Source organism: Lepisosteus oculatus, chromosome 20 (genome assembly GCF_040954835.1).
Source record: "Lepisosteus oculatus isolate fLepOcu1 chromosome 20, fLepOcu1.hap2, whole genome shotgun sequence".
NCBI lineage: Eukaryota > Metazoa > Chordata > Actinopteri > Semionotiformes > Lepisosteidae > Lepisosteus > Lepisosteus oculatus.
The window spans coordinates 11598135-11619008 of NC_090715.1; the positions used below are offsets into that span (position 1 = coordinate 11598135).

The 20874-nt window shown below is 45.0% G+C and overlaps 1 protein-coding gene across 2 annotated transcripts; it reads left to right on the forward strand.

Moving 5' to 3' along the window:
• Positions 1 to 269: 269 nt before the first annotated feature.
• Positions 270 to 19801, forward strand: klhdc4 (kelch domain containing 4). Of its 2 annotated transcripts, none has more exons than XM_006641318.3 (12): positions 270 to 472; positions 1730 to 1821; positions 2535 to 2613; positions 3168 to 3266; positions 4493 to 4629; positions 8224 to 8316; positions 9621 to 9780; positions 13264 to 13333; positions 15917 to 16125; positions 17502 to 17922; positions 18463 to 18588; positions 18965 to 19801. In XM_006641318.3, the coding sequence occupies exons 1-12, from the start codon at positions 374 to 376 to the stop codon at positions 19135 to 19137; spliced, it is 1758 nt and encodes a 585-aa protein (XP_006641381.2). In that variant the 5' UTR covers positions 270 to 373; the 3' UTR covers positions 19138 to 19801. The 2 variants fall into 2 exon arrangements, with proteins under 2 accessions (XP_006641381.2, XP_069037461.1); XM_069181360.1 differs by having other exon boundaries at positions 299 to 318.
• The last annotated feature ends 1073 nt before the right edge of the window (positions 19802 to 20874 follow it).

Consider the following 20874-nt stretch of genomic DNA (forward strand, 5'->3'; position numbering starts at 1 on the left):
AAACACGTAACATTAAAAAGCAAAACACGTAACGTAAACAAGGGTTGAAATCTTAAATTACTTTGGACTGATTGGGTAGACCTAGGATCAATCAGGGTGGGCCTACGCCCCTGGTGGAACAGAAGCTTTCCTGCGGGTCTAGCAGCTCTTGTGCCCTGATCAACTTTTTGAGGTAGAGTCGATTCCTCCCAGTCAGCAGATGGCGCTGTTGCACACGGAAGCGGGCCAGAGGAGCCGCTCTTTGTTTTCAGGGCCGCTGTATTGTTGAGGGAAAAGTTCCGAGCTGGGCGGAAGTGTGGCGGTGCAGGAGAGTTCCATGTGAGTGAGAGAGGGAGCAGCACGCTAAGTTACAGTAATATCTAGGGTAGAGAATATGGGCAAAAAAAGCAAGAAAGAGAAGAAGGTGAAGGGAGCGGAGAAGACGTTGGCCAAAATGGAGAAAAAGGTCTCCAAGAAGTCAAAGAGGGAAGAGGTTAGCTGGCATTAGTTACTGTGGTTGTCTACTTCAATTACTTCTCATCTCTCTAGGATCGATAGTTGTTATTACTGGGAGAGAGAAGTGTTTAACATTACAAACCCCAAGCCAATTATTAAAAGGTGATGTAACCGCTTTGTGTTTTATTTCTGAGCTCCGAGTTTGCAGACTTGCACAGATGTCACTCTACTTCTGCACAATGCGACAACACGAGCACCAATATATTTCAAGACTTCGCCGGTATTTTCTCTTAAGACCCAGAATGACTCGGAAAAAAAACAACAAGTTATTAATTTTATGTGCTGTGTTAAAATACTAAGGTTCTTATAATTGCACAGTAATATTAGAAAAGGCTATCTTACGGCAAGTGAATCGTATTGTGTAATGTGTTATGTCTTTTAATGACTACAAAACAAATTCCCGTCTTGTACAATAACGTAAATAGGTAGACCTGAAGAATTCATTGGGGCCAAGAAAGATTAAGTTGACAATTTTACCTTTTGACCGAAATCTGGTTTGACTGCATCATGCATTTGACGAATGCATCATGTGTGCAATAATTGTTGCTGTGCTGCCTTATCCTACACTGAAATTGTTTGAAGCTACTTTTGAACTGAAAGTGCTTTTAGTAGGGGTTCACCACTCCCCCTAACAGGATACAGAATCTTTCTCTTTATAGAGCGTTCAATGATGTGAAACTGATTCAGTGAAATCAGTTTACTCATCTGGAAGCGTTTTAAAGAGCCATTCGCCGGGGTCTCATGTTGTTGGTAAATGCTGATAACACACACACACACCCCTGAATTGCATGATTCGGAAACGGCTCAAAGAGTCCGAAATATTATTCCAATACTCCTGACATCTTGAGTGCCATCATCACGGTTATAAAGCAAGGGTGTGCAATGTAGTTTGGAGGAACTGGCAGAACCATGGGCTGTAGAGCTCATGTGTAACTATAGCTGCTTGTAAGAGAGAGCCTTCAGAAGAGTGTCTGGAGACAGAATGGACTACTGCAGTCCTCTGGGTTTCATTCCAGCTCTGGTCCTTGTCAGTTATTAGTGAAAGCCCCTAAGACTCGAGTGTCCCATTACCTATTCAGAATCACCTCTGGCCGGCTAATGAATAAGAGGTGGTAAGGAGCCACGTGGACCGATTTCCTGTCACAGGAACAGCATGAACCAGAGGAGAGTTCTCTCCCTGGGACTCTCAGTGAAAACGTGTCCCTTTCTCACCGGTGCTTTCCTGTCTCTCCAGGAGGATCTGGAGGCTCTCATTGCCGAGTTCCAGTCTTTGGACGCCAGGAAGACCCAGGTTGTGGAGACACCCTGCCCCCCTCCCTCGCCCCGGTATGGTAGCGATGGTGTCTTTTCACCTCCGGAGTTGTATTATAAGTCTCTTTTTTTTCAAATCCAGATCAAGACTCGAGTCGCCGTGGAGACGCATGAACCCTGAAGCCCGTGTCACACACACATCAGTTACAAGAGAGTGCTTTATATTCCAAACATACACGCAGTGACAGAAGCCTAGATATGGGCCATAACAGCTTTTTTTAAATGAAGCAAGTTAATTTACAATTTCAGTTATTAAGCTAAAATCCAAATGAAATGCAAGCCAGCCAAGAATGAGGCCAGCAGACCTCTGAAACATACCAGAGTATGACATAAGGCAAAAAACTGTATGGAAGGAGACCAGAGTTAAAGAAAATCATTGTAATTTCTGGGAGCGAAGAGAACTATGTCTAACAGGAAATACAGCCCAAAATAGGTTCATACCAGATCTTTAGTATAAATTCAAACTGGGCATCTCGCTGTCTTATTTTAAGCATTTTGCGCACAACTATAACAAAAGTTTTTCTCTCAGCCTTATGGTTTTCCAAATGCTAACCCAAACCCAGTAGCATAATCAACCCCTACTGAGATGAAAGATGAATAGCCTACTGTTAGTGCTTGGTCATACCGAAATTTGCTTTCCTCTATTGTGTGACAGTTGTGCTATATCTGTATGAGTCTTTGTCTTTTAACCCTAACACCCTGAAGCTGTGCTTTGTGTTTCCCCGCAGATTAAACGCGACCCTCTCTGCTCACCCCGAGAAGGATGAGCTGATCCTCTTTGGTGGGGAGTACTTCAACGGCCAGAAAGTAAAACATCTGTCTTGTTTCCGCTTTTCTTGTGTTCAACGTGTGAACCTCATTCTGCTGAGGGGACAGAAGATGTAGCAGTGACAAGCAGCAGAGCAGCATGGAGAGGAAAGGCTAATTTCACATTCAGATTGAGTCGAGAGCCATTCGGTAGAGAATAGCAGGCAAGATGAGCTCATGTTGTTTACCCTACTTTATTGCTCTAGTGGCCATCTAGTAGGTTCAAGATGACTAATTTCTATATGATTAATCCCACTTTCAGCTTTATTAAAGACATTGTGGTGTTGCATTTATGATGCATTATTTTGAAAGATATTGCAGGTGTGTTTGTCAGCCTGTCAGTTCTCCTCACAGAATTTCTTCTCAGTGTGGAATAGTCCTGCACGCGTTCCCTTGCACTGTCATACTGCAGCCCCTCAGCCTGGCCCTCTTTGCCAGGCAGTCTTGCAGTGCGCAGGAGCTGCAGGTGCCTTCAGCCCGTCTGCCCGGAGGGGAGATGGAGCCTGGCGGGAACCTTTTTGATAACACGGCTCTCTTCCTGTTTCCTCGCTCAGACCTTCCTGTACAACGAGCTCTACTTCTACAACATTAAGAAGAACTCGTGGGTGAGAACCGACGTCCCCAATCCACCGCCGCGGAGATGCGCCCACCAGGTAACCCCACCCCTTTATTTTCAGATGGGGAGGGTCCCCGAGTCTCGATCAGTCAGTCATGTCAGCTGTCGTACCCTATGCCACACTGCACTTCGTCACAGAGCATCTTACGGGTTTCTGTGAGACGACCATGTGTCTACAAAGCAAAAAAAAAAAACAACTATAACGTTATTTTTCAGGACAGCTTAGGGCCCAGGAAGGGGGGTTTCTGCATAAAGTGACTTTTTTGTCCAATTAAACATCCCACAAGCTTGTTGTTGGACTGTTTTTAGTCAGGTGTTTTTCCAGGACTTAACAAATGAGACTGGTCTTTTAGAAAAATGAGAACATTGTCAATACCTTCTAGGGTGCCTAGAATGTAGATCAGCTGAATTAGTTTATAATAACACCTAGCAGGCTGTGTGCTGCTGTGCCAGTTCACGCTACAGACTAAATCCCACTACAGCTGGCTTGGGGCCAGAGCTGAAGGAATTCTCACTCTTGTCCAGCAGATGGCGCTGTTTCTGTTTCTGTGGTTTTCCAATTAGTCGGGGGGAGGGATCATACTCATAGCAATTTAATAATAAAACAGATCTTTTGTGTGGGGCTACAGGTTTGGACTCCTGTACAATGTTGTGTTGAGCGCTGCGTGATTTTAGAGAGATCCTCTGTTTTCAGGAACTGCTTAACTGCTGATATCGAGGGTTTGCTTGGAGATCTCCTGGAATTTAAAAGTAAATCACAGTCACACTGTTTTAAAAAAATATTCTCTGCCTCTGAAATACCTTTGTAGACTCCTGTGTATAAATGCTTTCATATGCGGTAGATTGTGATGTGGCACAGGCAGTTTGAATAATTTTAATGATAATAGCGGTTATGATAAATGGGCTCCGCATCAGTGTTATAATGTCTGCCTAGGGGCCAGACTACACTGATGAGTAACCTAACTGGGATGAAGTGCACCAGCCTGCTTTAAGCTGTCAAACTTCAATAATGTGTTATCTTTTATTATGCACATTCGATTGATTTATTCAGGTTACACCACATATTTAAAAAGAAACATTTTTGCAGGCAAAATAGGCCTTTGGAAATGTACCTTGTGTTTGGTGTCAATTAATTTTTTGGAAGTTTTATGACTTGTTTGATTTGGGTCTGCCGTCAGTGCAGTCCATCAGTCAAACCTCTCAGGGGGTCCGTGTTCCTGGTCCGTGCCTGACGGCCTGGCTGTGTTTCTCCTGCCCCTGCAGGCGGTGGTGGTTCCTCAGGCGGGCGGACAGCTCTGGGTGTTCGGGGGGGAGTTCGCGTCACCAGACGGAGAGCAGTTTTACCATTACAAAGACCTGTGGGTCCTGCACCTGGCGACGCACACCTGGGAGCAGATCAAGTAAGTCAGGCAGGTGTGTGGGGCTTGACGCCCCGCGTGAATCGGTTTTCTCTGTGGGCAGCTCCTGCTTGGCTGTTCTTGCCTTGAAAGTGGGATTAGTGACATCCTTGCTCTCATTAATTACTTAATTACTTAATTACTAAATTACATTAATTAATTACTGACATCCTTGCTCTCATTTTTTGGAAAACGCTTGTCATTTTTGTCATAGTTTGAGGATCCTGCCTTATTCCAGGCTCATTGCATTTCTCTGGATTTGGGTTGTTAGTTTAAGTCCTCTGGGTGTTCTGGTAATCGGTTTTAGTTATCAGCACATTGTGAACAAGTTGTTATCATGGTTATTGGACATAATTATATAGTCACCACGAGACCTGATCGAGACTGATGGAAGTCTTTGCATGCTAGTACATGGTTTGAGATGCTACAGGAAGTAAATAATTGCACCTGTAGACCCAGCAAGAAGGAGTGTGACCAGGAATTTCTCATACTGCTCACACTGACTCTTTGTTTCTCCAAGTATTGCATTTGTTTTAACTGACTTCCTCTACTCAGACTCACTCTCCACTGTTTCTATGCTCTGTACCTGTTACCAGCTCCAGTTTCTAAAATGGGTGACGGCAAAACAAAGGAACTTGATTAAACATGACCACATACAGCTTCTTCTTTTGTAGGCTGTTGTTTTTTTCTCTGCATTCCTCAGGTGGCCTCCCCGCTGGCCGTGCCCAGAATGTATAATAATGTATAATGTATAATGTTTCTTTATTTGCCCTATACAATTTCTTGCATTAGGAATTCGTCTTTTCGCATACCCCAGCTTTTCTCCACGGAGACACAGACACACAGACAGGGAGAAGCTTGGGGTCAGAGCGCAGGGTCTGCCATTGTACGGCGCCCCTGGAGCAGTTAGGGTTAAGATCCTTGCTCAGGGGCCCAACGGAGTAGGATTCCTCTGCCGTCCGCGGGATTTGAACCGGCAACCTTCCAGTCACAGGCGCAGATCCTTCGCCACAGAGCCACCGCTCCGCCCACAAATAATACCGCCCAACGTGGGGCTCGAACCCACGACCATGAGATTAAGAGTCTCATGCTCTACCGACTGAGCTAGCCGGAATGTGGGTATCAGGCAAGTGCCGCTGGTGCAAACAGTTTCTTTATCCTTAACTGTTCCTTGAAAAAAAGGATCCGCAGGAGTTTCCTCCCTTGCAGGCGGTGCAGGGAGATTTAAAGCTCCAGAAGGCGCGTGGGCGTCTGCCTGGACGAGCCTGCCAGTTGGCTTCGGAGGCAGCTGTCCAACTGGAGTGGAGCTGGCCTGTGTTGGCAGGGGGCTGGGGGTGGCTGGGAGTCACAGGTGGCTCTGATTGTTGCGCAGTGATCACTGGTTAAAACACATCGCTTGCGCTCGCTGATTGATACTGGGATGGAAACAAAGAAAAAGGACTTTTTTTTTCTTTATTACCATCTTCTGTTGTATGAGAAGAGCATTGATCTGATTGCACCACTGTTCTTGATCCCTTCTGATCCGCACCGGGAGTGTGAGTGCTCCGACTGGGATAAATCCAACTAGTTTGGAAGGGAAAGAAAATCTTACTCGGCTTTATCCTTTTTAAGGTGTCAATTTCAGTCCCTGCATTAGTCATAGCCGATAGGATTCTTATCCGGATGAGACAGCTGGGTGATCTTTTCCAAAGTGTCTTTAAATATTTGCCTCTGAGCTCTTTGCCGTTCAAACAATTAAGTATCACAAAACCAGCATAAGAGGATACCATTTCTGTAAGGAGATATTTCCACCTACTTCTGAGACAATAGAATTGCTTGCCTTTTTTTCTGACCAGCCTCCCACCATTGAATGTTAGGTGGTTTAATTCTGGCCATGAAAAATCTGAGTGTTCTTTTAAGGTGAGAAAAAGGCAGTATCTCTGCAAATGTAGCAAAATTAACACACCGCCCTGTTTCATGCATAAGCTCCAGAAATGATTCAAATTAAACAGTAGTGGTGAATTTCTTTATAGACTTTGTATGTTTTACTTTTTGCAAGGCTTTTTCTTGATGATCAAAATGGTTTGCATGTTTTCTTTATATTTTTTACCATTCTGTTGCTTAAAACCTGCAAAGTGCAGTGATTTCCATGCTTTACATGTTTCTTATGAACCTCAGTGCCCTCAGGGATGGAGGTGCATAGCCTTACAGAGCTTATTTAGTTTTTTGTCTGCAGTCTTAGCATGTGTGACAGGCAGCTATGCTGCAGATGCAGCTTTTTAATTTAATGTAGGTGACGGGGCTGTTTTGATGATTTTTTAAAATGTTTTATTTTGTTTATGCTGTGGACTGGATTAGCTTTTTGATGGCCGAGTCTATGACTCTTGGGTCAAAAGTCCATGCAGCTCAGATGCTGCCAGAGGAATGGCACCATGTATTCCTGTTTTTAAGATCAATATTTTGCACTTTACATCATGAAAATTATTAAATAAAATAATCTGACCAATAGGTAATACCATGAGTAAATGATACCCCTGTATCATCATTTATTCCTTAGGAGCTATCGTTTTAAAATCTCTGGTGGTTATTTTGTAATTCAGTCCCTTGGTCAAGTGTGCACTTCCGCTCAGGGGACCCCAGGTGACGTCAGCCAATGAGCACCCTGGCAGGCCGGGCAGAGCCTGGGTGTGTACTGTGGCGTCTATTTGTAGTGACCTTGGATTTGTAGGTGACACATATACAGGGAGACACTGACACATCTGAAATTTGCATTAGAAACAATGCAGTGTGGTGGCCTGGCTTAATGTCCCTGCACACTCATTCTGAAACAACAAAACAACATTTAATTGGAAAATCCACTAGTGCAGCAAATTCAGCAACGCTCCCCAGTGGATTCCACTACAACTTTGTTGACATGCCACTTTGTTAAATTGATGTTCTTTCTTACCCTGAAGTCAAGGACCTCCGTTTGGGTGAATATCCAACACCAGTATAGACACACCATGCCATGCTGGGCTTTTCCTGTCACCAGTAGTCCAGCTGCCTCTTGCTGTTCAGAATAAATAAGAAAAGTAACTTGTACTATTTCTGTAGTATTCTTTTATTAACCATATAGGAGGACACTGTTAGAGAGGCACAAAACAGTTATGCAGTAATTCGGGTAAGTGTTCAGGGAATGGCTGGAGAAGATTGACGGGGGCAAGCTTGTGCATTAATGCATTGCACCTGTAGTTTGTCAGGTTATCTGGTGATGAAATCTAGCAACAGTTCCTTTTTAACTCAAAGCATAAGATATGTCTGATAAACCATAATCTTTTTCCCCTTCTGACCTGATGAATGTTATTCTTTTAATTTAATTCTATGGTATTTGTATAATCAGTCCGAAATGCTGTGGCTGTCTTTCATTTTCAGTATTGATCACCCTATTAAATGACCGATCACCTTATTGATTGAGTGTAGTTACAGATTCTTTGGGATGAAAAACAAAGTATAAATGATTGCAATTCACCTTCTTTGTCTTGATGTCCATCTTCTGGGTGACCTGATCATCATGTCCTGTAGCTCCCGACTGGTCCCATGATCCCATGAGCCTGACCTATTGACCTCCTGTTTTGGCAGAGCGGCAGGCGCGCCGTCGGGACGCAGTGGCCACCGGATGGTGCTGTGTAAGAGGCAGCTGGTTGTATTCGGCGGTTTCCACGAGAGCGCCAGGTGAGCGGGGTCCCACACTCCCAGCGTGACTGGGGCTGGGGCTTCTGTCACTCCCAGTGTGACTGGGGCTGGGGGCTTCAGTCACTCCCAGCGTGACTGGGGCTGGGGCTGCCCTCAATCCCAGCATGACCGGGGCTGGGGGCTTCAGTCACTTTCAGTCTGACCAGTTCACAAGAACTCCCTACTGTAGAGTTCAAGACCATATGCTGATAACTGTCTCTAAATTAAGACACTCCTCCATCAGCATACCGTAGACCTTTAACCCTTCCTTTCCAGCATTCCTCACTGCCCGTGCAACAGCCCCTTGTTCCGTTCCACACTGGGGTAACTCATTGGTATTTTTCTGAAGCAATGGTTAGCTGGGATCTGGGTATGACACCTCTTTGAACACGAGTTGCTAAGATGATTGTATACCTTCTGCACACCCTGCACAAAGGCCTTTTCTCAGTGATGTGTTTGGTATCACCTTGGTATGTTTAAAAGGAATCGGTGCATTAACAGTGTGTTAAGAAGTGATATCAGATTTCAGAAATAAAATACTTTGGCCTGTGGAGACCTACAGTAGCTGTGCCACACTATAGTCACACCTGTTTGTTTCCTAACGAGGGAACAACACTATGAAGCTGTAAAATGTCTGGCCTGTCTTTCAGAATAATTAATTAATATTCCCTAAAGGCCATTAAAACATTTCTTTTGGATTTTATAATGTGGTATGCTTGGTGCATTTGGCTATGTTTCAAACAAGTGCAGTAAATTCAGCTTTGAAGAATGTTCTTTATAAATAGAGTTCAGAACATATTAATTGTGGTAGTAAGTAGCACATGACTTGTTTGTGGGTGAGGGAACAACAGCAGTATTGGGAGAGCAAATGGGCAGACTTAACCCGGCCTTCTGGAGAACATGGAAGAGTGGCAAAATCCTGGAAACTGCCTTCTTAACTGTCAGAATGGATCGAAAGGTATAAGCTCCTTATCAGTTATTTGTTTAGCATTAACGAGTTCTAACTGTTCTGCTTCAGTTGGATTTGTGTCACTGTTATGTGAATATGGATACATTCGTACAGTATATGTAATGAATACACCCCAGCGTATAACGGGTATCTCAGCCGCCCGAGCTGAAGGCCTGAAGTCCCCTGTGGCGTGATGCTGGGGACCCGGGTTGGCGCCCAGGCAGTGAGGGACGAACTGGCAGGGCAGGAGTGGCAAGGGCGGAACCCCCAGTTACACATCGTATATATGTAAGAGGATAAGGCGCTCGGTTTGTGAAGGAGGCCCGTGCCCAACCTCTGCTCTTCTTCCGTGAAGGGATTATATTTATTACAACGATGTCCACACCTTCAACCTGGACACCTTCTCCTGGAGCCGTCTTGCCCCATCGGGCGCTGGGCCCGGCCCGCGCTCAGGCTGCCAGATGGCCACCACGCCTGATGGTGGGGTCGTCATCTACGGGGGCTATTCCAAAGTGGTGAGTTGTTCTTGGGGTGTCTGCTTTACTGTTGTAATGAATGTGTCCGAAGCCAGGAGAGTACAGCTGTGCCTATGCAGTTGTAATATACGTTTAGTAAAAATTACTTTGGGGATCCCAGCCTTATTTCCAACCCTGCTCTTTACTTAATAGAATCCTTAATTCAGCTAACAAGTTGCTTGATTGGAACGTCTCGCAGTCGGGTTTCTCTGTGTCTTTTTGGTTTTATACTGTGTGCTACACCGAAAACCATCACCAAAGAAAAGCTAGGTGCTGGATTTCAAGATGTCAGTTGCTACCTTGGTTATGGGCACGTTGTGCATCAGTCCTGTCATCCAGACGGCCGTGCTGTTTTTGTGGGGACTTCATGGCATGCTGTCATTCTGCCAGCTCGGTGTGGAAATACATTTTTTTGGAAACATGGGGTCCGAGGACCTTGTTAGCCTGACATGCAGCCTGGACCGCAGGCACTGAGCATCAAAGCTGTCACTCCAGACCGTTACTGGTACATCTACATTCCTAAGTCCCAGCTCTGTCTCCCTCTGGAACATGTCCCTGGTGATCAGGTGTAATACTGGCACCCCCAGTAATGTCAACAGAGAGGTGTCGAGTGTATTGCAGGTGCAGCCCTCAGGTGTGCTGACCGGAGACGATGTTGTGATCAGTAGAGGACACCCTGGCTGGCTCAGGGCCTCTGCACCCCAGTGGCTTTAGGTGAAGAGTTCCTCTGCTTGGGGAAACTAGGTCATAGTCAAGGATGTTTGCACTGGGGAGCTCAGCCTGTGCGTAAAGGCCGTTCCTGCTCTGAGTGCAACACTGGTCTTCAAGGCATGCAGTCTGTCTTAAAAAAAGGATTTTTGTGTTTGCAGAGACAGACATGGTTTTGGACTAAGTAAAGAATAACATGGATTTTTCTGGTGTTGCGGATTGGGTAAATGGATCATGCATCTGTGTTTGTGTGGCTAACTGTGATAAGGGGCTGCAGGGGCTGATTTGGCCTTATCTATCCGTCTGGAGCCAGGAATCACCTGCCCTAGTACGGTGAAGACAGCATGAATGCTGACCTGCAGATACCGGTCAGTAGCTGTTTCTCTGCTGGTACTGTCTCTGTCACAGCGGATCCCACGCTGGCTCTGCCTCGAGTGCCGTGCCTGTGAATTGAGTGAGTATTGCCAGCTGGGACTGCTCTGTGTTCAGCACTGTGACTCAGCATTGAAAAGGGGCAGTGAGACTCCCAGCTCACTAACCTAACCACCAAGGAAACCCCTTCAGGTAGCAGCCCGTCTGCCTAGAAACACGCATATCGGAAGAAGAGAGTGAAGAGCAATGTCCCAGAGTGTCAGGGTATCTCTGAAACTGTGGGATATAAGTCATTGTGTGATCCTGAAGTGCTAGTCACATTAAAGACTGCTGTAATTGCTTTTTCAGCATCAGATGATGTACTGTACTCCACAGTCACTTACTGAAAAGTTTCTTTTACATTCTTGTGGATTGCACAGTGTGGTTCAGGTTGTGAGCTGGAACATTGATAGGCACTGTGTTGTACTGTATGTATATCACACATTTCAAAATCTGCCAGGTTACAAACACTGATTATCCAAACGAAGACATATTAAACAACCAGGCGAGTGAATTACAGCTCCTTTAAAGATGTAATGCAGACATGGCTCAGTTGACAGAATTTTATTTGACCTCATTCATGATTCAAAACTGTAAAAATTAGAACGAATGGCACAGTCATGAATGCAGAGAGAAACCATAAGCCTGGTTAGATTTTGCCACTCGAACCAACTACCAGATTTCAGTTCTCCCAAAGAACAAACCCCGTGCAACGACATGTCTTCAGAAAATTGTAAAACTGCTGTGCTGTGAGACAAAAGACATATAAGTGTCCTGTTTCCCACCAAGCCTCAGCCAACCAAGAACTGGTTGAATTGGACTCTGGTGTTTCCTTCCCAACCAATTGTGCCTTTGGTGTGTCTGCAGACAGTTGTCTGTATTTGCATTCTCAGCACTCCAATGCATGTGATTGCATCTCTTTTTTTTTGAGAGCCAGTCTTCATAGTCCAGGTGTGCTGATTGCTGCAGGTCTGTTTTTGTTCAGACACATCTGACTGGTATCCTGCTGTAGTGCCCGTCCGGAGTGGATCTGGGGATTTTACGAGGTGTTAATGATGCACCCAGAAACACCTGTCCTAATGCTTAATGCGTTTCTCCGCTGTGCAAATCCTGCTGCACGTCACTAAGTGCAAAATAAAGTTTCATGTCTGGTTCTGCTGTATTTGAGTCCTATCTGATCACTATTAATATTCCTTGCTTGCCAGTCAACAGTTTAGGCAGTAATCTATTGCTGATACTGGCGCTCAACGACTTAACGAGGGAGATGCATTACAGGTTTCATGGGTTCTGATGCTACCAGGGCCCCGTGCAATAAATTTACCCATAAAGCCTTCTGCTGCGCGCCGAGCCGAGACTGCGGCCATGGCGACTCAGTCGACGAGAAGACAGCCGTTGCTAGGCAACTGGAGGCCTAGGCAGGTGATAGCGAGGAGCTCAGTGGTGATTGTGTGGCAGGGGTGGGGGGTGACTCAAGTCCTCCAATGATATAGCAGGTGAATTATTTATATACATGAGGAGCACAGGAGGCAGGCAGAATCAAAGCACCATCTGCAGGAACAACTGTGCTATGACACCACAAACATGCTGGAGAAGGAATTGGACAGGAGCCAGCTGCAACTTCTGGGATCCTGGTTCTGCTCAACCCACACATTACCGCTTTTGGGCTTTAGTTAGCTTTTGAGCTTTTGATATCGATTGCTCCTGTGGCACTTGAGCCTAAGAGAGTGCTGTCGCAGAATAAAAAAGCATATTTGCAGCAGCAAAAATGTGCAGCTTACAGCGATGAAGTGAAACCGGCTTTTCTGGGTCCTGTAACAAACAACGATCTGGTTAGCAGGATCCTCGGCATGTCTCCGAGAGAGCCCATCAGCTGTTGAGCATTGAGCGCAGGAAGGTTGAGATAGGTTTTACTCCCTGAGGCCGCTATGTAATGTTTAAAGGTCTCATGCCTACCCTGTGGAGATCTACTGTGCTCTACTGTGGAGGTGTAGTGAAGTGGAGGTATCCTTGGGGGATTGCAAATAAGAAACCGTTTGGCCAGTCCCCTTAGTTTGGTCTGTAATAGCTTATTGATTGAAGAGTTTTATCCAGTCATCCCAGGTAAATTGCTTCATAGCCTCATACCAAAAAAAAAATTAAGTCTTTTTCACGAAGACTTTTGTTTCTGTAAAACTTTTCTGATGCAAACCTCTGGATGATTAAGTGCAGTAATAGAAATTAAGTTATTTTGTACAGCAATTCATAGAACTGGATTAGCCTAAAACAGATTTAAAGACATGCTTTTATTTGAATGGCAGAATAGGGTTTAGCAAAGATGAGATGGAATTAGACTTACTAAATAATATATTCTCTTTTCTTTTGCAGAAAGCCAAAAAGGATGTGGACAAGGGCACAATTCATACAGACATGTTCCTGCTGAAAAAGGAGGGCCAAGGTACGTGTTTTCAGGGGAAAAGGTCATCAGCTCTCACTTTGCGAGTCCTGTCCCATTTCCTGCTCTCTGAAAGCAGAGTTTTATGATGTTCCTGATATTCCTGAAGGGTCCCTCCATATTTCAGCCTTGTTGATCTCATTTCCCCTTCTCTGAGTTTTCCAGAAACCACACACACTCGGAAACAGCTTGGAAGTTTAATGAGTATGATGGAATGCATCTGACAATGTTTGTTTTCCTTCTTTCACATGCAAAGATATGTAGCTTGAGAAACCATTTTAGATGTTTGTGAATAAAATATTGTATACAATCAGTTGTCTTTTGCAGGGTAAAAACCCGAATAACAAAAATGATAAGTCTGATAAGTGAAAAAAATGCCAAGTTGCAGGGAACATCAGAAAATACTTTCTTTATAAACATCACAATAAAGGTAAAACAAATGATAAAAAGAAGAACTAATAGAAAATAAGGCAATAGCTTACAGATTTTTCAATTCCTGTTTTGAACACATCAAATTAAGCAGCATCAGCTAAATCTTTAAGAGTGAAATGATAATGTTAAAGCAACACCCTGCATCTGCTTTTCATTGGGATTACGAACAAGTGAGAGGTCTGGCTTACAGCGGCCCTGTAAGAAGAATTAACTCGAACACAAGAATAGAAAATACAGCAAGTACACATTCAGTCTAAAGCTAATGGAAGTACTGCTAATAGTATTACTTTTTATCTTATTTGAAAACCATGATATATAAATCACGATGTCCCACCCTGATATGGCCATTTATTAAATTTGGACCTAAAGCTGATTTTTATAGGAAATGTGTAAAATTACGTTTTTTTTACAGCGGACCAGAGCCCTCAGAAAGACTGCCTCTTTCTGTTTTACATTCCTGGAGTCTCCCTGTGGGATTGAAACCTTTGTACGTCGTGGTTTGAGCCCGTCAGGCCAGCAGGTGTCAGGCCTGGTTTTGTGGACCAGGTCCCTCACGCAGATTTGAAACAAGGAACAGGACTTATTTTAGGGATCTTCTAGCTGTCTCTTGTCTTTATAGAATGTGATTGGACCTTTCACTGAGCCCCAGAGTCTGTTACTTTGAGTTATCATTATGTCATTTATTTGAAACTCGAGCTGAATCTCAAGCTGGGTTTCCAAGAGAGCCACCTTGCTGCGTGTGCCTCTGTCACACGCATGTTACAGTTTTTGAATTTGTTTTCAGCCAGAGCCCTGTGTTGTTGTTTTTTTGTTAATCAATTAACGGAGTGTGAAAAGGTTGAGGGTTACTGGTCCACCACCTGTCACGTCTTTCCCACAACCTGCAAATACAGCGGTGTGTTTAGGGTCCCTGCTTAGTGAATGACTTTTTTTATTCCCTTTTTAATTTTCTGAGCCAAACAACTAGAACATCAGCTCAGAGAATTAATTAAATGATAATCTGTCTGTCCTGTACATAGGCCTCTCAGTTCTCGTGTGTTAGTTGATATCTGTCCTTTTCGCTTTCCTGTCAGCAGTGATGGTCTGAGCATCAGCTAATGCTCATTGCAGAGAAGCAGGAGAAACCAGTGTGGCCTTGATACAGCTGACACTGCTGGCCCTGTGCTCTCGGGCTCTTGTATGGATACGGCCATCATACTCTCAACCGCTTTTCCCCCTGTGATGTAATTTGCCCATTCTCCGTAAATTATGCCAGCTGTCCTCAAGATTTCATCTCATTCTTATTGCCCTAGTCATTTGTTCTCTGTGTGCCACGAGGTGCCCAAAAGCACCAGATGTATGATTTATTGCAGAGGAGCGTGACACACAGCCCTCCACACATTAATAATGCTCTGTGATACTGCAGTGCTGTAATGGCCCTCATCAAACACCGATTCTGCTCAGCTCAGACAGGCTTTGATTCCAAAGTAGCACCCTCCTTGGGATTAATAGGTTCTGGATCCTTTAAGAAAATAGTCTTGCAGAGACGCAGCTGGCTCCTTTAGTTTTCTGCGGATCTGAACTTGAGTGCACTTTATAAGCACCATATCGCATATGCCTGAATTTCATGGAGCATTCCATTTGTTAGGAGCATCAGTAAAGCTGTTTACTTCTTTGAGAATGTAAAGAAGAGCATTTTCAGGGTGGAAGCAGGGTGGTGTTTATAAGTTAGCTTTGCAATAGTTATTTTCTTAGATCTCTTCTGTTATTACTTCTTTTTCTCACAAGTGCTGTGACAGTTTCTTCTTTCAGGGTGTTTTTGTTTTGTAAGCTGATTTGATTTGCAGGTTTCCTAGTCCTTTCTGTGTACCTGCTGGAAGTTTCAGCAGGAGGACAGTTGTAGCGAATTCCAACCAGCGCGGGGGCTCAGGTGTGCTGGAACATTAACGGGTTTAAAAGAACATTTGAAGAAAAACACTTCCGATGAAATGCCTGTTGTTTTATTTCTGAGTAGCCAAAGAGAAAAGTCTCATTATAAAGCAAAGATGGAGAATACTTTAGCGCTTCTATTTGTAAAAAAGTGGTAGAATGATGACGCTCTTGTTCTCGTTGTGTAAGAGGCTCTGTGCTGTGTGCTGCATGGGTGTGGTAAAGATGTCCTGTCTCCATCCTCAGAAAAGTGGGTGTGGAGCAGAGTGAGCCCCTCAGGAGTGAAGCCCACCCCTCGCTCCGGATTTTCTCTGGCCGTGGGGCCTGGGGGCCGCGTGGTGCTGTTTGGAGGTGTGTGCGACGAGGAAGAAGACGAGACCTTGGAAGGAGATTTCTTCAACGACATGTACTTGTACGACATGAACAAGAGCCGCTGGTTTGTCGGTCAGCTCAAGGTATCTCTTAGTTCTTTTCCCTTTTTCATACTCTACTTTTGGGTGGCTCTCAAGGACAGCACTGCAGGCTCACTGGGATCCCTGCTGCACCATGTCACTCCTAAGGCTCCTCTAGTGAGCTTCCTGCTCCACTTGCCCTGACTGCACAGCCACTGGGGGGATTCTGGCCTCCTGGGAGTCCTCCATTCCAGCGATAGTCCATCCATCCATTTTCTAATTGCTTCATCCAGTACTGGGTCACGCTGGTGCCAGAGCCTATCCCGGCAAGCAGCGAGGCGAGAAACTTCAGAGGGCACACACAGACCCCAACGCACACTCACACCAGGGCCACTTTTCCCAGAAGCCAATTAACCTTTCAGTATGACTCTGGGTTGTGGGAGGATACCGGAGCAGTCGGAGGAAACCCACACAAACACAGGGAGAACATACAAACTCTCAGGGCCCCAGGGCTGTGAGACAGCAATGCTCACCACTGCGCCACTGTGCCGCCCCCAAACAATCCAGTGCCGGGAAATTTTATCGCGCATATTTTTTTGCTTCCGTAAAAAAAGGAATAGTCCTGTTCTACAGTAGATTTTTTAAAAGTATTTGTTTCGACCTAAGCTGTGTAGAAACAACCTGTTATGTTTTTTAAGCACCTGTTTGTTAAGGCCACTGGAGATGTATAATGTCATTTCAGCCAGGTGGCAGTGCAAAGCTTCTCTTTCACAGCGGGAATACTGGGCCTTTTCACATGAAATTTGCTATAGCTCAGCCTGTGTTAAAATAACAGGAGAACAAACATTAGAACATAAACTATCTAAAGCCAGTGAACTGGACTAGGTGAAATCAGCTGGAGGTCTTCTGACAAGGCTCACTCCCAGCAGTAGCTTTCTTCACGATCTGCAGCACAGCCATTAAAAGGACCCCCCTACCTACCTTACCCTCTCTAGGGTGACACAAGCATGACAGGCAGACACCTATAACCATGAAAAAGCAATTCTCATCCTAAGCAGCTAATTGTGCAACGCCACAGAATTCAACGCACCATCTGCACTCTACACTTTTGACTTGGCTACCACATATTTATTGTTCTGTTTGTTTGCTGCCTGTCCGTGCTGTCACAATTTATTATCTAGTGTTTTGTAATGTACAGTCTACATTGTGAGGTGTTGTCTGCTGTACTGTGCGTGTCTCGAGAGGACGGCATGAATAAGAATCCCTTTGTACATGTACTTATGGCAGATAAACTCCCCTATCTATCCCTGTTTAAGCTGTTGGAAAATTATCTCAACGCATTTCATACTCGTGGATTTCCAGTGCATGCGTCTCTGTTCGAAGAGGTCTGTTTTTTCTTAGATCCAGATGCCATGTACGTTTGTCCTCGTCTCTGACAGGGGCGCCGGTCAGAGAAGAAGAAGCGGCGAAGGGGGAAGACAGCCGAGGGCGATGGGGCCGAGCCCAGCGAGAGGCAGGGGGAGGGCGGCCAGGCTCCCCGGGGGCCGGTGGAGGTGGTGAAAGAGGTCGTGGCCGAGGACGGCACGCTGATGACCATCAAGCAGGTGATCTCCGTGCCGGGAGAAGGGCCCCTGTCCTCAGAGAGCGAGGAGGAGGAGGAGGAGGAAGAGGAGGGCACATCGGCCGCTGTGGTGGAGCCTTGTCCCCGCTCCAACGCCATGACCACCGTGAAGCACGGGGTTCTGTATCTGTATGGCGGGATGTTTGAAGTGGGCGACCGGCAGTTCACACTCAGCGACCTCTACGCCATTGACCTCCACAAGATGGACAAGTGGAAGGTTCTTGTGGAGATGGACCCCAGTAAGTGCACTCAGTCTCTCTGCATGGCGTGAATCAAAATGGCCTCATCCCTGCAAATGATTTTTCTGGCCGAGGTCTGAATGCACAAACAACCTGCTTCACAAGCAGGCTTCATACCACTTGACAACAGAAAATAACTCATCAGAAACCAGTACAGACAGAAAAGTGCCAGTGTTGCCACCTTCCATATCTTTAGAAACGCATGCATGAACGGAGGGTTTATTTATACTCTTTTAAATTAGTTTATTCACTTTATTTAAGGGTAATCAAATGAACTGAATCACCTGCAATACATGGAAATATGTGTTCCACCACCAGAAATATTAGTCAGCATTTTCTTGTCTACGCTGTACATGAAATCTGAAAACATAGTATAGTATAGATACTGTGGTATGTCTTATGTATCTCGTCTGCTTGAATTAGTGCTTGAGCCCAGGTCACTCTCCATTAGTGAGGCTAAAGGCCATAGTGTAGAACTGGAAGACTTTGCAAGCAAGGTTAGCAGTGCATGTGCTGACTGGCTGACTGGCTCTTCCTCAGAGACCCAGGAGTGGCTGGAGGAGTCGGAGTCAGATGAGGATGAGGAGGCTGAGGGGGCGGCCGGAGGGAATGAGGAAGAGGAGGACGAAGAGGACTCAGAAGAAGAGGATGATGATGATGATGAAGGTAATGAGAGCGGACAGTGGGTGCATTGGTGCTCATCTCTTGTAGCAGAAATACTTTGTGTTCACATGGGATGTGCAGTCTCTCCTTGCTGCTTGCTAACAAGCATCACATGTGCTTTTCCAGCCATACCCTGCTGTGTGGCCACCCTGGCACAGCAGTGCCTTTTGCACTGCAGCTGTGTAGGCTGGGCTATGTGAGTGTTGTCCTTTTCATCATTTTCAGTAGGGCATTGTCTTTCTCATCAACCTCATTAAAAATCAAAGACATAAGCGTCGAGTTCCTTAGGTACTAATTTCATGTCGTGATGCGGCTATGATTTTGCACCGCTGTGGCCTGTGCCAGGCAGCGGGCTCACCCAGGTTGTTATGTTTTACAGCTGAGGAGCACCCTCCTGTTGAGGAAGGAGAGTTGTGTCCCGACTATCAGCGCCGGACGGAGCAGTACTGGGTGAAACTTGCCCGGGAGAACATGGGCCCTGATGCCAAGGACAAGAAAGTGGTGAAGGTGGCACAGGCCATGGCAAAGGTGTTTTACGAGGAGCGGGTCTGAAATCCGTGTCAGCTTTAATCGGGGGCCTGCGGGCCCTGGGGACAAGTAGGCACAGGCTGAGCCATCTCTGAAGACAAGCGGCTTTTATCAGGCAGCTCAGGGATGCTCAAACGCTGGTCCTCTTCAGGAGGAACCCACAAGATCTCTTCCTCTGAAGATGGAGGCTCAGGTTTCGGACACAAAGTGAATACGAATAAATGGAATCCATATCCCAATATTAGTACAGTAAAACCTGTTCTGTTTTGAAAAATTCAAGGCCATTTGTCTGAAATGACTCAACAGGAAGTGCAGTTTCCTCCGGTTGGTGGCTGATGCTTCCCTTCAAAATATTTTAATATCATTTAAGCCAATTCCTTTAAAGTTGCCATTTATGTCTTCTCACAAGGAAGAGAAAAACGGTGTTGGGGAAACATGGTTTTCTGTCCTGATGATGTAAAGCCTTCACCCATGTTGACTGTGTTTGGACGAGTGAACTTTGCTAAACCTTGAACATAGCACAGCTCCAAGTCATGATCCACTCCCTATATACAATAGGCACTGCTGCGTCCTTCTCGAACCTGAATCTGTCTTCCTGATAGCCAGGGTGAATCGCTTCGGCCCTCCTGGGGGGAAAAGGCCATTGATAATAAACGCACTATAATAAATACTGTTTTGTTAAACTAAATGATGAAGTGAATGATGTTGTTTCAGGCGAAGGATCCTGATGCTTTAGTATGTTCCTGTGTACAGGGAATAGTATATACTGTAGGCTGGGAATCTACTAGAAGTTCCAGCTTCTGATAAGCTGCCGTAGTTCATGCTTGAGTATTTTGAATCTGATGTTTGGAGGTTTGTGCTTATTGAGAAAAATCAGATGTAATGTGTTACACGAGTGAAAACATTTGAGACTCTTCAAAAGGGAATTCTTGGCTTGTGTTAATGGATTGAAAGACTAGATTAGTTTAGCGTCTCGGGGAGAGAGAGGTCATTGCAAACCAAGTATAGTCATGTGACAATGTCACTTGTCCTGTCAGTTTCTTTTCATTCTAAATGGGTTCAGTTATTTGGAAAAGTGCAAAAATCAGGATTAAAAACTGAACAAATTTTATTTACACAAGGGAATTCTCAGTGATGGCTCTCTGCCCCTCTCAGTTATCCGTCTGGTCAGTCAGTGAAAAGTTTTTTCTTTTTGTTGCCTTTATATTGTTTTCTGAAGAGAGGGAAGAGATGCAGGCGAACTGATGGCGGGCTCACAGAAAGAAAAAAAAGTGTCTAACGCCCACATAAAAACAGGAACACATTCTACTTTGGAATTTTTTTATGATTTTTTTTTAATGAACAGCATTCGGTGTTCCTAGACAAGGAAGTCAGACCGTACTTGTAATTCTGCAGTGAGCACAGGATACGAATAGGCTCGCTATAGCAGGGAAAGCACAAAGTGTAACTACCTGTGTTAGAACGCGTGGTTGTGTTGAATGCATTGCAGTCTCTGGATTGTTGTGGCTCCCAAGCTCGTTAATAAGAGTGCAGTTTTAAATCTGTGGAAGAAGGAAGGTATCACTCTTTCTACATTTTAATTTATGTCCTAGAGTGACCTTTTTTCATCTGCAGTGAGATTTTACATAACTGAAATAATGAATAATTGATGATCGCCGGGAAGAAGAATGAGGTTACTCCGATGCCACAGAGATCCCATTATTTCTGCACTATTTTTTAACTTAAACATTTTATAAAAAGACTGAAATTATAAATAACTCA